The sequence below is a fragment of the Amaranthus tricolor genome, chromosome 15, assembly GCF_026212465.1.
Source record: "Amaranthus tricolor cultivar Red isolate AtriRed21 chromosome 15, ASM2621246v1, whole genome shotgun sequence".
Lineage (NCBI taxonomy): Eukaryota > Viridiplantae > Streptophyta > Magnoliopsida > Caryophyllales > Amaranthaceae > Amaranthus > Amaranthus tricolor.
Genome location: NC_080061.1, coordinates 18,414,373 through 18,426,511, shown reverse-complemented (window position 1 = coordinate 18,426,511; position 12,139 = coordinate 18,414,373). Strand labels below are relative to the sequence as shown.

The window sequence follows — 12,139 nt, the reverse complement described above, 5'->3', positions numbered from 1 at the left end:
TAGTAAGTTCTCTTAATTTTTCTTAAAAATTTCACACCAAAAAACTGTCAAATTGAAAATAATATGAAAATTTATTTTGTCCCAAAGAATATGCAATTGAACCACCATTCAGACCACTGTCCCTAGCTCTCTTTGACAACCTTTTTTCCCCCAAAATTAATCTCAAAAATTCTTCAAATTATCAATAATCGCTACTATCATCAACAATTGTCAGTAGTTCGACGCGATTATACTCACCAACGCCATTGACTTCTCGATCTAGGGTTCGTTGTAAGCGCTATAATCATTCTCAAATCGGCGATCACTACAAGAAAAATCATTTTTAGCAATAAGTTTTAGTAACGACTATATTTTTTTCGTTGCAAAAAATACAAGTTGTTGCGAAATTTGTTGTTATTGCTAAATAATCGTTGCAATAAGAAAAAAATTAACTTCCCCACCACTTAAAATAATTTTTCGATAGAACCTTATTTTTTGCAACGAAAAATTTAATTATTAAAATTAAATAAATAATTCGTAACTATATATATCATTGCAAACAATAATTAATATACAGATATAACAAAGTCGTTGCAAATCTTTTACTAATAATTTTTGACAACGACTCCGATCCCTTTATTTCAAAACGCGCATTTTTGTAAAACTGATTAAGTGAAAATCCCCTTCCCTCTCAAATCAGCCCAAAATCCCATTCCCTCTCAAAAACAAAGTGAAAATCTATTTCCCTCACAAACCCATGCACGGTTGGTAAAACTGCATTCCTTCTGCACACCGGATCTTCTGCCGCCTTCTGCACACTGGAGCTTCTGCCGCCTTCTGCACACCGGAACTCTTGCCGCCACACCGTAGCGATCAAACCCAAGGCTGGTAAATTTATTTTTTTTTACTTTTTTTTTCTTTGAATTTCTGGTTTCACCATTGTAGAGCAATAGTTTTTCACCATTGCACGCAATCTTTGTCCCAGTAGGTGGTGGTGGACTCATAGCCGGTATTGCTGCTTATGTGAAAAGAGTCAAACAAGAGGTTGGTTTTTATGTATACAATATTTGTTTATCTGCTGCCTACCCTTTGCTTACCAAACTGCATTTACTTTTTTTTGGGGGTGGAGGGGTGGGCAGGGGGTGGTGGTGCTGGGCTTATGTATTATATTCAGTTTTTTCAATATCCACGTAATTTCTTGTTGGTGTCCTATTAACAGAACAACAATACTACTTGGTACAAATAGTTTAGTAACTGAAAAATGGGATTACGCGAGGACAACCATTGAATGATTAGTTTCCTGATGAAATCATTAAGGAGAGGGGATAATGTGCCAAGTGAAGAGGAGTATATTGATAAAATGCCCAAAAGAAAATATGCTGCACATAAAAAAAAAAGCATTAGGGAAAATTTTCTTTGTTTATGTCTAGAATTTATTTTAAGAAAAGTGATGGAGCTTGCAGATTTCATTTGCCTGCTATTCTGCCTAGTTCAATGAGCTCCCTAATTCTGATGTCTGCAACTTTCATCTGTAGGTCCTGCTGTAGCGATGGTTATTTCCTTCTGTTTGAATAATATATGCGATGCTTTTTTTATCAGGTCAAAATTATAGGGGTGGAACCATCTGATGCTAATGCAATGGCTCTGTCATTACACCATGGACAAAGAATTATGCTGGATAAAGTTGGAGGATTTGCAGATGGTGTAGCTGTTAAAGTGGTCGGGGAGGAAACTTTTCGCATATGTAAGGAATTGATAGATGGTGTAGTGCTTGTTAATCGGGATGCCATTTGTGCTTCCATAAAGGTAATTACCTAAATCTAACATTGCAACTTTCATCAATCATCCTTTGAAATAATTGCCAAAATCGATACGATGCTAAGAATTTTGATGAATGATAATAATAACAATGAACTAAATAAATGTTTGATAATGTAAAACTTGCAAAGAGACAGAGATTTAAGGAGGTCACCCAATGATGGCTACGTCCTCCGCCGTGTGTAGTTTCTTGTTTATATTATATCAAAGGAGTATACACTCTTACAAATGAAGTATTAGAATTGAGTAAGAGATAAAATCAAAAGGCTATGTGTTTGGCTTAGGGGTTGTGTTTGATGATATAATGAGTGTATGAGAGCTCTCTATTTATAGGAGAGATCACACTAAGTAACATTAAGTACATTAAAACTATGATTAAATGATAATGAAACATCCCCAAGTATTTGAAGAGTCAAAAACAATCTAGAATCCATGCCTTTCTGAAATTAGTGTCTGATCATTTCTTTGAGAGCAATAGAATTACCCATTTCACTACTCTTGGATTACTTTCTAATTTTCGGGTGACTTTGTCAAGCTACAGCCTACATTAATGACATGCTTTGTAGAATATGGACTTCATCATTTGTAGGTTGATAAGGGTCCCTTATACTCCATAATCATTAATGTAATAATGTTTTTTTTGTGGTTGTCTTATATTATTATAATAATATTTTTTTTTCATCAAAAGAATCCCCTTTAGTGATATTGATTTGCAAGTATGAATGCTATCTTTGTGTAGTCGGCATTGGATGTTAGCAATTATTAGTCCATGGAAGGGATTGGTTTATTGGTTAAATCCTGCTGGTGTGGAAAATAAAGTGCGTGAAAATGCTCGTAAAATTATTTATGAGTAAGTACTATACTATTGCATCGTAAATGGTTTTACTTTGATATATTATTTAGGTTCTATCTATTTAATCACTTTATATGTAAATGACTAGGGGGCTTGTGAAGTTTAGCATGCTCCATCGAAAGGATCTCAAAAAAATTAAAAAGAATCCTAAAGTTGGTTGGAACAAACTAAAAGTAAGGTTCTTTTATAGTAATTTTTTTTTTATTGTTTAGACATGTTCTAAACTTATGACAAATTCTATGTTCTAATTATTTTTTCATCGTTTGTTTGTTTTGATTTCTTGTAATAGTGTCTTCGTCAACCGCAAGACGCCAAATACTGTGGATATTATGTATGCCGTTATATGCTTGAGACTATTGAAAGTAGGCAACAATTGATTTTGGAGGAGGTAAGTATTCGTCAAAAATTTATATCAAACATTATGATATTGGTATTGAAACACAATGACATTTGGATATAATATTGATGGATTGGATTTTCGGCATCAATGTTCACCTTCTCTTTCTTGGCTGCAATTTATAGGTCTTATGATTACATGTTGTTGTGATGTTTCTAGCAGCAAGATGGTTACCAAAAGTAGAGTTAGTTGACTGCATACAAGCTTCTAAATCACCCCTAATAGAAGTATTATAGATTGGGAGAGTGTGATTCAAAGTTGACATTTGTTTGACATATTTTATTTATGGGCAGTTGATTTTTTTGGGAATATATTATTTGATTAGTTATTGAGACAGGTTATGATGTACTTCATTGTTTTCCAATTTGGGGGTTGTCCTATATACAAAGGAGACTCTGCCGAAATTTTCGCTCAAATTTTTGTTATTTGACACATTGTTGCAATAAGTTGGGTTAGTAAAATTTTAATGAATTATTAATGTCTTGCAGTTTTCCCCTGGGGCTCCTTCAACTTATTCTCAGGAGAGCATTGATCAAGTTCGAGATTTATGAATTTCTTACGTTGTAAAACATAGGCAACAAAAATTGGAGAAGGAAGCAGAAGATTTGGATGATGTGTTATAAGATCATATCGATGGAAATTTTTAAAGATTAGAATTCATGAAGAATTTTGATGACATTTGACTTTTGGAATAATATAATTGTATAGTTGAATTCTAGTCTAATTATATGATGAAATGGTTTATAATTTTTGCTGTTGGTATAGCATGTATGAACGCGTATATTTAATGGTATATATGGATTAGTACAAATTATATCGTATTGGTATTTTTATTTATTAATATAGGTCTTTTGTCATATAAATGGTGGTTTAAAAATAAAAGGAAATTGCAACTGTACGGCTTTTTTATTAGTAGTTATTGGCAGGGGCAAAGAGAACACCTCCAGTAATTGCTAGTTTTCTTTGGTAAGGGAAAAGAGAATACCTCCCTAAAGCAGGTGTTCTCTTTGGTGGGGTTGTAGATTTTTTTACAAGTAGCAAAGAGAACACCTCCATAAGGTGCAAGTTTTCTTTAGTGTGAAGAAAAGAGAACGCCTATTTGTTCCACATGTTCTCTTTTATTTTACTTAAGAAAACACTAAGAAAGGGGCGTTCTCTTAGGCTAAGAGAACTGTGACATGGAGAACGCTCCTGAGGAGTTCTCTTAGGCATATTTGAGGCGTTCTCTTTTCCCTTTTTTGTAGTAGTGAATGACATCACATTCATCAAGGCCAGCAGAATAGTCTCAGGTAATCTTAGTGTGTACACCCCTTCTACTTTGATCACAACAAATAGAAGGAAGAACAAACATCGTATCAAGTGGTAGCAGAAAAAATAATACATGTCGGCAGCTATACTAACCAAACAGAGCAACCTATTCATCACCCTTATACTTGGATCGCAACAAACATAAGAGCTTATTACACTCGCATTACACTTTACGTTATTTAATATATTTTAACAATTAGTCGCGAGCACACAAACATATAATCAAACATACATTATTTATTTTATTTTAGGATCATAAATTTTTCCAATAAAAATATATCTGAAGAATGTTCAATTGAAATCTCATTTGCCAAATCACCATTTTAATATCAATTGGTGACAACAACAATTAATATATAAATGTTTCTCTTTAAAATTCAAATGCATTTTAAATTTGTCACTAAAATAATAATATAAATTTCATCAAAATAATATAATAAATTAAAATTTTAACAAAAGTAACCGTAGATTTAAAATAATTTAAGTAGTAAGTATATAAAATATAATAAAAAAACAAAGTCATCTCGTTCAAACAAATCAATTATCACTTAGCACATAATACTAATAGGATAGCGCTAATTGGATGGACATTGAAAATTACCTTGTGGAACTGCTCTAAAATATAAATGTACGCTCCTATTAACTTTCATTTACAAACTTGACGTTTGAAGTATAATTGTTGTTTGTAATTTATAGATAGAACATGTCTAAAGATTGAAAAATATTATAAAGGAAAAAAAGAATTGAAAAATATTATAGGTAATGAATGAGTTAAAGAGTAAAATGGTTTAATTTAGGAAAAATTATTGTGAATAATCTAAACTATTTTCCATTACATGCCAATTATCCCACCTTTCAACAATATTTTAATACGCTAACATTTACTTTCAGTTTGTTGCCAATAGACCCTTTAGAAAATCACCTGCTATATCAGGTTACTTCTCATCTTCTCTTTCTTTATAATAATCCAACCTATTTTCTATTAACTGCTAATAATCCCATCTTAAAACTTTTTTTTAATAATTCAACATTTGGTTTCATTTTGTGGTCAATGGACCCTTCAAGCTAAATACTTAAAATCTCTCTGCCACTAGTTTTTAATAATCTAACAATTACTATTTATACAATGATCAACTTCATAAGCTTGGAAAATAATAGCAATTTCATTTAGCTTCTTGAAGGTCCATTGGCAACAAACATAAAGCAAAAGTTGGATTATTACAAAAAATTCAAAGGTGAGATTATTGGCAGGTAATGCGAAATAGATTGGATTATTATAAAGAAAGAAGATGATGAGAGGTAACATGATATAGCAGGTCATTTTTTGAAGGGTCCATTGGCAACAAATTGAAAGAAATTTTTGGATTATGCTAGGTAATTTTTCCTAAAAACAATAACCAATATTAATTTAGTCGGTGTTGATCATTTTTCTAAATAATTATATTAGTTATATTCCTCCAACTAAAAGCAATACTACATGACAAGTCTTTAAAATTGAAATTATAAATTAATTTAAATTATAAATTTTCTAGCTTTAAATTAAATTAATAAGGGTTATTATAATAGTGGATCAGGTATTCAACCCATAACTTTAAAAAAATTTATGTTTTTGACCCAACATTTAGTGATAGACTAAGTCACCAAATCAATCAAAATAAATCTGCATGACTTTTTGTCAATAGTTATCCTTAATAAATAATTATTAAAATAAAGAAAATTTTAATTTTAAAAATCCCACCATTTGCTCGTTGTCTTTTAAAAATCTCAGCTTTTGATTATGTTTTAAAAATCCGATCTTTATATTGCATTTTCTTTTAAAAATCCAACCTTTTCATTCTTAATTTGTTTACAGTTGAATTTTACAAGTAACTTAATGAGGTCAGTACTTTAAAAGAAAACGCAGTATAAAAGGTCGGATTTTTAAAAAATAATCAAAAGGTAGGATTTTTAAAAGATAACGAGCAAAAGGTGGGAGTTTTAAAACTAAAATTTTCAAATAAATAAAAAAGAAATTTGATATATTAGTTTTGTATGATATATTCTGTAAATCAAAATTTGATTGTTACCTGCAATATTATGTATATATGGTTTTTCCTCATATGTTTAATTTATTTCCTTACACAAATATTTAAATTATATCCAATTATTTGAAAATTGTTATATTATATAAAAAAAATTGTTACTTAAATTACAACCTAATTTATCCAATATTTTAAAGGATATTGTTAACATATAGCCATCAAATTCCATAAATTCAATTTACAAGTTGTAAATAATCATGGATTACATTTGAGCATAAGATTTTATAAATTTTAGATTTTAATAAAACCGTGTACGGGTATCTAACTAGTAATAGTGGTATTGCTTTTTCCTCAACAATTTTCGTTCATAATGGACTTGGAAATAAAGTTGTAGGTGTAGTGTTTGCTTACTCTTGATGCGAAGGCGGAGGAAGTATCGATCTTGAGTTATGTTTTGCCATATGATTCGATGAATGCTCTTGGAAATGATCAAGAATTTATGGCAGCTTTGTGATAAAAAACTTCATTTTTGATCTAAAAATTATCAATTCGGACCTTAAAATGATCTATTCAATGAATGCATTTTAGAAATAATCAAAATACTTCATGGCGCTTTGTTATAAATAATTTTTATTTTGATTTAAAAGTAATCAATTCAGATCTTAAATGATCAATTAAAAAATCAATTTTAACGTTATAGATATTAATTATTACATTAAATAGATCAAGTACTAAGCGGATATGTAGAAAAACTATTTTAGACTGATTGAACTATTCGTCTAATCCTAAAATGGTGTCGCGCAAGACCAGCTTTTAAATCTATGGATACGAAGAAATACCATCATTTTCTAGAGTTGGATTGTTCAATTACAGCCAGGTGGACCCACAACAAAAAGTGAAGGGGAGGGCTATTTTGGTAACTAAAAAAGCACCGAACAATACATCTTGTATTGTATTAAATTAAATAAATCACCAATACCAAATAATACAATCTAAACATTATATACACACACAATTATTGTAATAAAATAAATAAAATACCCCTGAAACCAACCAGACAGCCACAACCCCTTTTTTTCTTCTGCTTTTATTTAATCTGCAATCACAGTCCACCATACATGACTCATATGACATAGCCATCAACCATAACCTTTCATCATCATTCATCCCCATCCATCTTCTCTCTTAGGACCAATAAAAAGAAAAAAGAAAATTAAACGGAAAAAACAGGGGAAAAGGAAAGGGATATTTGGAAGGATAGACTTAGTAGGAAAGGGTGGAAAAAACATGGCTAATGTATTCTAATGTCCTCCAAACGAACAAAGCTCATTCATTCATTCTCTCTCTGAAAAAATATATTCCATAAATACCCTTGTTGGTTTTTGTTGTTTGATTTCTGAGAGATTGGGTGATTGCCACAATGCCCCCCATTTCTATCCAAGTTCCACCTTCATCACAAGCCACCAACTTTCCTTTCCAAAATTCCTCTTCTCATATATTTTTTCTGGGGCCCTTTTTGGGGTTTTCACTTCCTCAACTTCTCTTCCATTCAATGTTTCCACAGAAAAAAAAAAGAGAAAGTGAGAAACTTCAGCCTTCTTCTCTCTATATTATCACTTTTCACACCTTCTCTCTTTCTCTCTCTCTCTTATTATTATTCTTCTTGTTTTCTCTGAAATCTTATCTCTTTTCTCAATTCTTCCTTTTTATAATTGCCTTTTCATTAGGGTTTTCTTCTTTTTTTTTTCTCTGTTTTTCCCCTGTTCTAGGGTTTGTGTTTTTGGTTGATTCCTGCAGATTTGGGGGAAATTGGTTGATGGGTATTTGATTTGATCAAAAGATTCTTAAGGGTTTTCATGGATTCTCGCCGATCAACTTCTGGTGACGAGATTGCTAAAATTAGGGAAAAACATCAGTCTTTGTTGCAAGATTACTTGGTCTTGCAAAAGGTTTGTTCTTTTTCTCCGTTTCATTCTGTTACTGTTTTGGTTTGATTGATTTTCTCGTTTTTTCTTAATTTTATAAGTTTTGATTAATTTGATTATGAGGCAATTGTGATCTGTTGTGGAATTGGTTTGTCTTTCTTTCTTAATTCTTGAATCTGACTTTTTGAGGCATTTGAATTTGTGTAACTTTTGAGTTAATTATGCTTATTCAACCTGTTTAGTTTAATTTGAGTAAAATTCTGAAACTTGTTGAAGTTTGTGCCGATCAAAGGTAGGTGCTATACTTGATAATGTTTTGATTTCATTGGGATTATAATTGTAGTCAAAACACTGATTAAAAAAAACATAAAGTTAAGGAGATGAAAAGGGCTTATTTGAAATGGGATTTCTTATTAATCTTTGAGAAATTTAGATTAGTTTTGATTATGTGTTGGACAGGTGATTTAACTGCTTCACTTTGTTTCAAAAATTAGGATTGTGTATCAAAGAAGAGAAAGCTAAAGGAAACAAATGAAAAGAAAGAGACCCTTTTGGATGAAATTAGGTATTTTGTGCTAAAACATTGATACTCATGAGCAAAGTTCTCATTTTATAAAGTGTATACTGAAATCTATATTGGTATACGATTGTTTACCTATTTCAGTCGATTATTGATTACAGATTTCTAAAGCGTAGACGAAATCTGTTGTTGAAGTTGAAATCACAAAAGCTTCAACCACAACAAGATACCATTCAATTACAAAAAGCACCTCTTCAACATGAAGTTGGACAAGGTGGAAGTCGCGCAAGCACAAGTGAGCCACAATTGCAAACTTCATTGTTACCAGTTGGTTCGATTTGGAATTCGGTAAGACATAAGCATTGATAATGTCGTTGAAAACAACAAATTTGAAGGTTGTTCTTGATTGATTTTCATTGTGTTGCAGGCTAGCCTCCCTAGAGAGGAAATTGGTTTTCCGTCGGTGAAATTAGGGAAGAAGTCTAAGGATTTGTTTAGTAATGGCAAAAGAGTTGAGAAGAGGAAAATTTCTTGGCAAGATCAGTTGGCGTTGAAGGTTTAAGTATTTAAACTTTTGTGCAGAAAACAGGAGTTGACTATGTAATTCTTTCTTTTATCAATAGCTTCTTTCTATAGAATACATAAGAGTGTTAAATATGTGTCTTATTAGCAATGCCTTGGAACCTGTTGGGTATGTGATGGATGAGTTCTATATGAAATTTTCAATGAATTCTTGTCAAATAATAAGAGCAATTTTTTCAATTTAAGTTTTACTTGTTTAAAGCTTGATGGTGTTCAGGATGGTATTTTATCAAACTAATACCAGTAGATTTTTTCTCATTTTTTGTGAAATCTTGACTTATATTTCGATGGAGCAAAAAATTTATAATTTTTTAGTTTCGGATTATAAATGACTTATTAAATCATGTGTACTTTTTTGTCTTTCTGAAGTTGAAGATGAGGATTACTACCAAGAGTCAATCGGAAAAACTTGTTTGCTATCAAGGACATGGATTAGGTTTCGTACGTCCAACCCCTTCAAACCCTTTTATAGCGTTATAGGTAGGAGGAGATTAATAGCATTGGTGAAATGTTATTTGCTAAAATTTGAAATTTGTAATTTAGAATTTTGCTTGTTGGGGATGTTGGTCTCTCAAATTGAATCAAATCAAACTGAATTGAATTTGGTGATTAAGTAAATGCTGAAGGGGATAAAGTAAAAAATCATGGTAATTTTCTTGTTCTACTAAACAATTCTGTAATGATACGCAAAGTTTTAAGGGTGGGAAATAGGAGGAAGGAAGGAGGATTCTGTTCCCACAAATTTCATTCATATATGCTACACATTTTTTGTAACCGCCTCGAATTATGAACGCAAAACACTAACTGGAATTTAGTATTAACTAAGCGGAAGCTTACTTTTGCCAACACAATTAAGGGGTTACTTAAAGGTCAAACCAATATCCAAGCAATATAACGGAAGTCTTAACTGTCCAAAATATAGGAAAATTACAACCAAATCGAAATAAGTCCAAAGTTCAAATTACATCCTTAAATTAGTCTAAATCTAAACTAATAGTCTCTCAAATACAATAAAGAGATCTAAACAAAAGGGGAGTCATACTCCAACTCGGGTTGAACTTCCGCTCGCATATCCATTCTCCGTCGAGGTGCCATAGGGGTTTACTCTAAAACGAAACCATTGGAAAAACATACAAAGCATAGTATCAGCAAAAAGGCTGAGTATAAGCACATTAGTGTCCGTCAAACAAGTTATTAAAATCTTTTTTTTTTTATTTGCGTAAATTCATTTTGATTATATGCTTTTTCATTTGATAAATCATATTATGATTCAAATCCAGTTCAATGGCTCTATAGTCATTTCCAATTCTCATTTTTTATCATAAATCATAAGATCTCAATAGATCCAAATCAATTTCAAACTCATATCATAAGTTTACATGGGTACTTTGTGAGTCATCCTATGACTCGTTTGGTAGTCGGTCTACCGTACGCGACATGTCCGGCAAGTGTAACACAATGGTATTGTGAACAATACGCGCGCAACATTGGTGAGTCGTTTAATCATGCACACAACATTTGTTGTTGTATATGTACCCGCCATTTAGGCTAAAACATTTTTTTGTACATAATATATATCTTGTAATTCTAATAGCATTTGAAAGTCAAAAATATTAACTTTTTCCATATGATAAACATCTTTTATTTGCACATAGCAAAACATACTTTATTTGCGACTTAGCAAAATCAAATCATAATATTTCCCACATGGGTAAAACATGCTTAGCATAATCATATCATTAAACATAACCTTTGTATTATATTGGGGCATCACTAGCATGTATGAATATGCATCGTAACAAAAAGTAATTAAAGTTCGATACGATTTTTTTAAGGAAACCACTAAAATGTTTTCTTTCAATCCTTCTTAAAGTAAATATAACTTAAAAGGGTTTTGAAATTCATTCAAAACAACTAGAATATGATTCATAAGTCTATAAAATCATTACACAGAAGATTTCATAAAACACTATTTTCTTAAATACAAGATAGTTTTGCCGGTAATAAAATCGATAATTGATTTACAAAGTACATATTAATTCTCCAACAAGGCCCAAATTAATCAAGTCATTATAATACCTTATTTAAAATGAATTTAAGGTTGTCCCATCAGATTATAATTGGTTATGCAAATTTATAACGATCTTACAATTATTTTCGACAATTTGGGTATTTACCGTTATTTAAATGGTGTCTTAAATCCGTAAAATTTATAAACCATCTAATTTAAACTTAATTTATACTATGAGGCAGTAGGTTATTAATATAATTATAGATTTTTTTTATATAGGTCTATTTTTACCCAAATTTAATTAACAATATTACACTTTTTAATAAATAAACATTTTCTATTAATTTGATAAATTAGTAAATAATTAATAATTTATTTTATAAAATTATACCAAAGTTCCAAAAGTCATATAACATGTTTATTAGGCTATTTGAACTTATAAAACTCATGTATGATGTTTTATTATTTTGTATGGACATTTTATCGATAAATAGAATAAAATAGGTTTTAAATTATTTGAGTCCGAATAAAATATTATAAAAATTATATGATATTCTAGAAGCTATTTTAAGGGGTATAAAATTTTAAATAACCATTAAAAATCATGTGGGGTATTTTTAATAATTAATATCATTATTTTACCGATAAACCGAATAAAATTTATTTAAGTCCATATATGGTCACAAAAATCCATATAAATTTTTGAACATGTATCTACTGCTTAT

General features: G+C 30.6%; 1 protein-coding gene across 2 annotated transcripts; it reads left to right on the top strand.

Moving 5' to 3' along the window:
- Nucleotides 1-7,353: 7,353 nt before the first annotated feature.
- On the top strand, nt 7,354-10,354 carry LOC130801171 (uncharacterized). 2 transcript variants are annotated; one of them, XM_057664954.1, is made up of 5 exons: nt 7,354-8,325; nt 8,796-8,866; nt 8,983-9,169; nt 9,249-9,421; nt 9,773-10,343. In XM_057664954.1, the coding sequence occupies exons 1-4, from the start codon at nt 8,233-8,235 to the stop codon at nt 9,381-9,383; spliced, it is 486 nt and encodes a 161-aa protein (XP_057520937.1). In that variant the 5' UTR covers nt 7,354-8,232; the 3' UTR covers nt 9,384-9,421; nt 9,773-10,343. The 2 variants fall into 2 exon arrangements, with proteins under 2 accessions (XP_057520937.1, XP_057520936.1); XM_057664953.1 differs by having other exon boundaries at nt 9,249-10,354.
- The last annotated feature ends 1,785 nt before the right edge of the window (nt 10,355-12,139 follow it).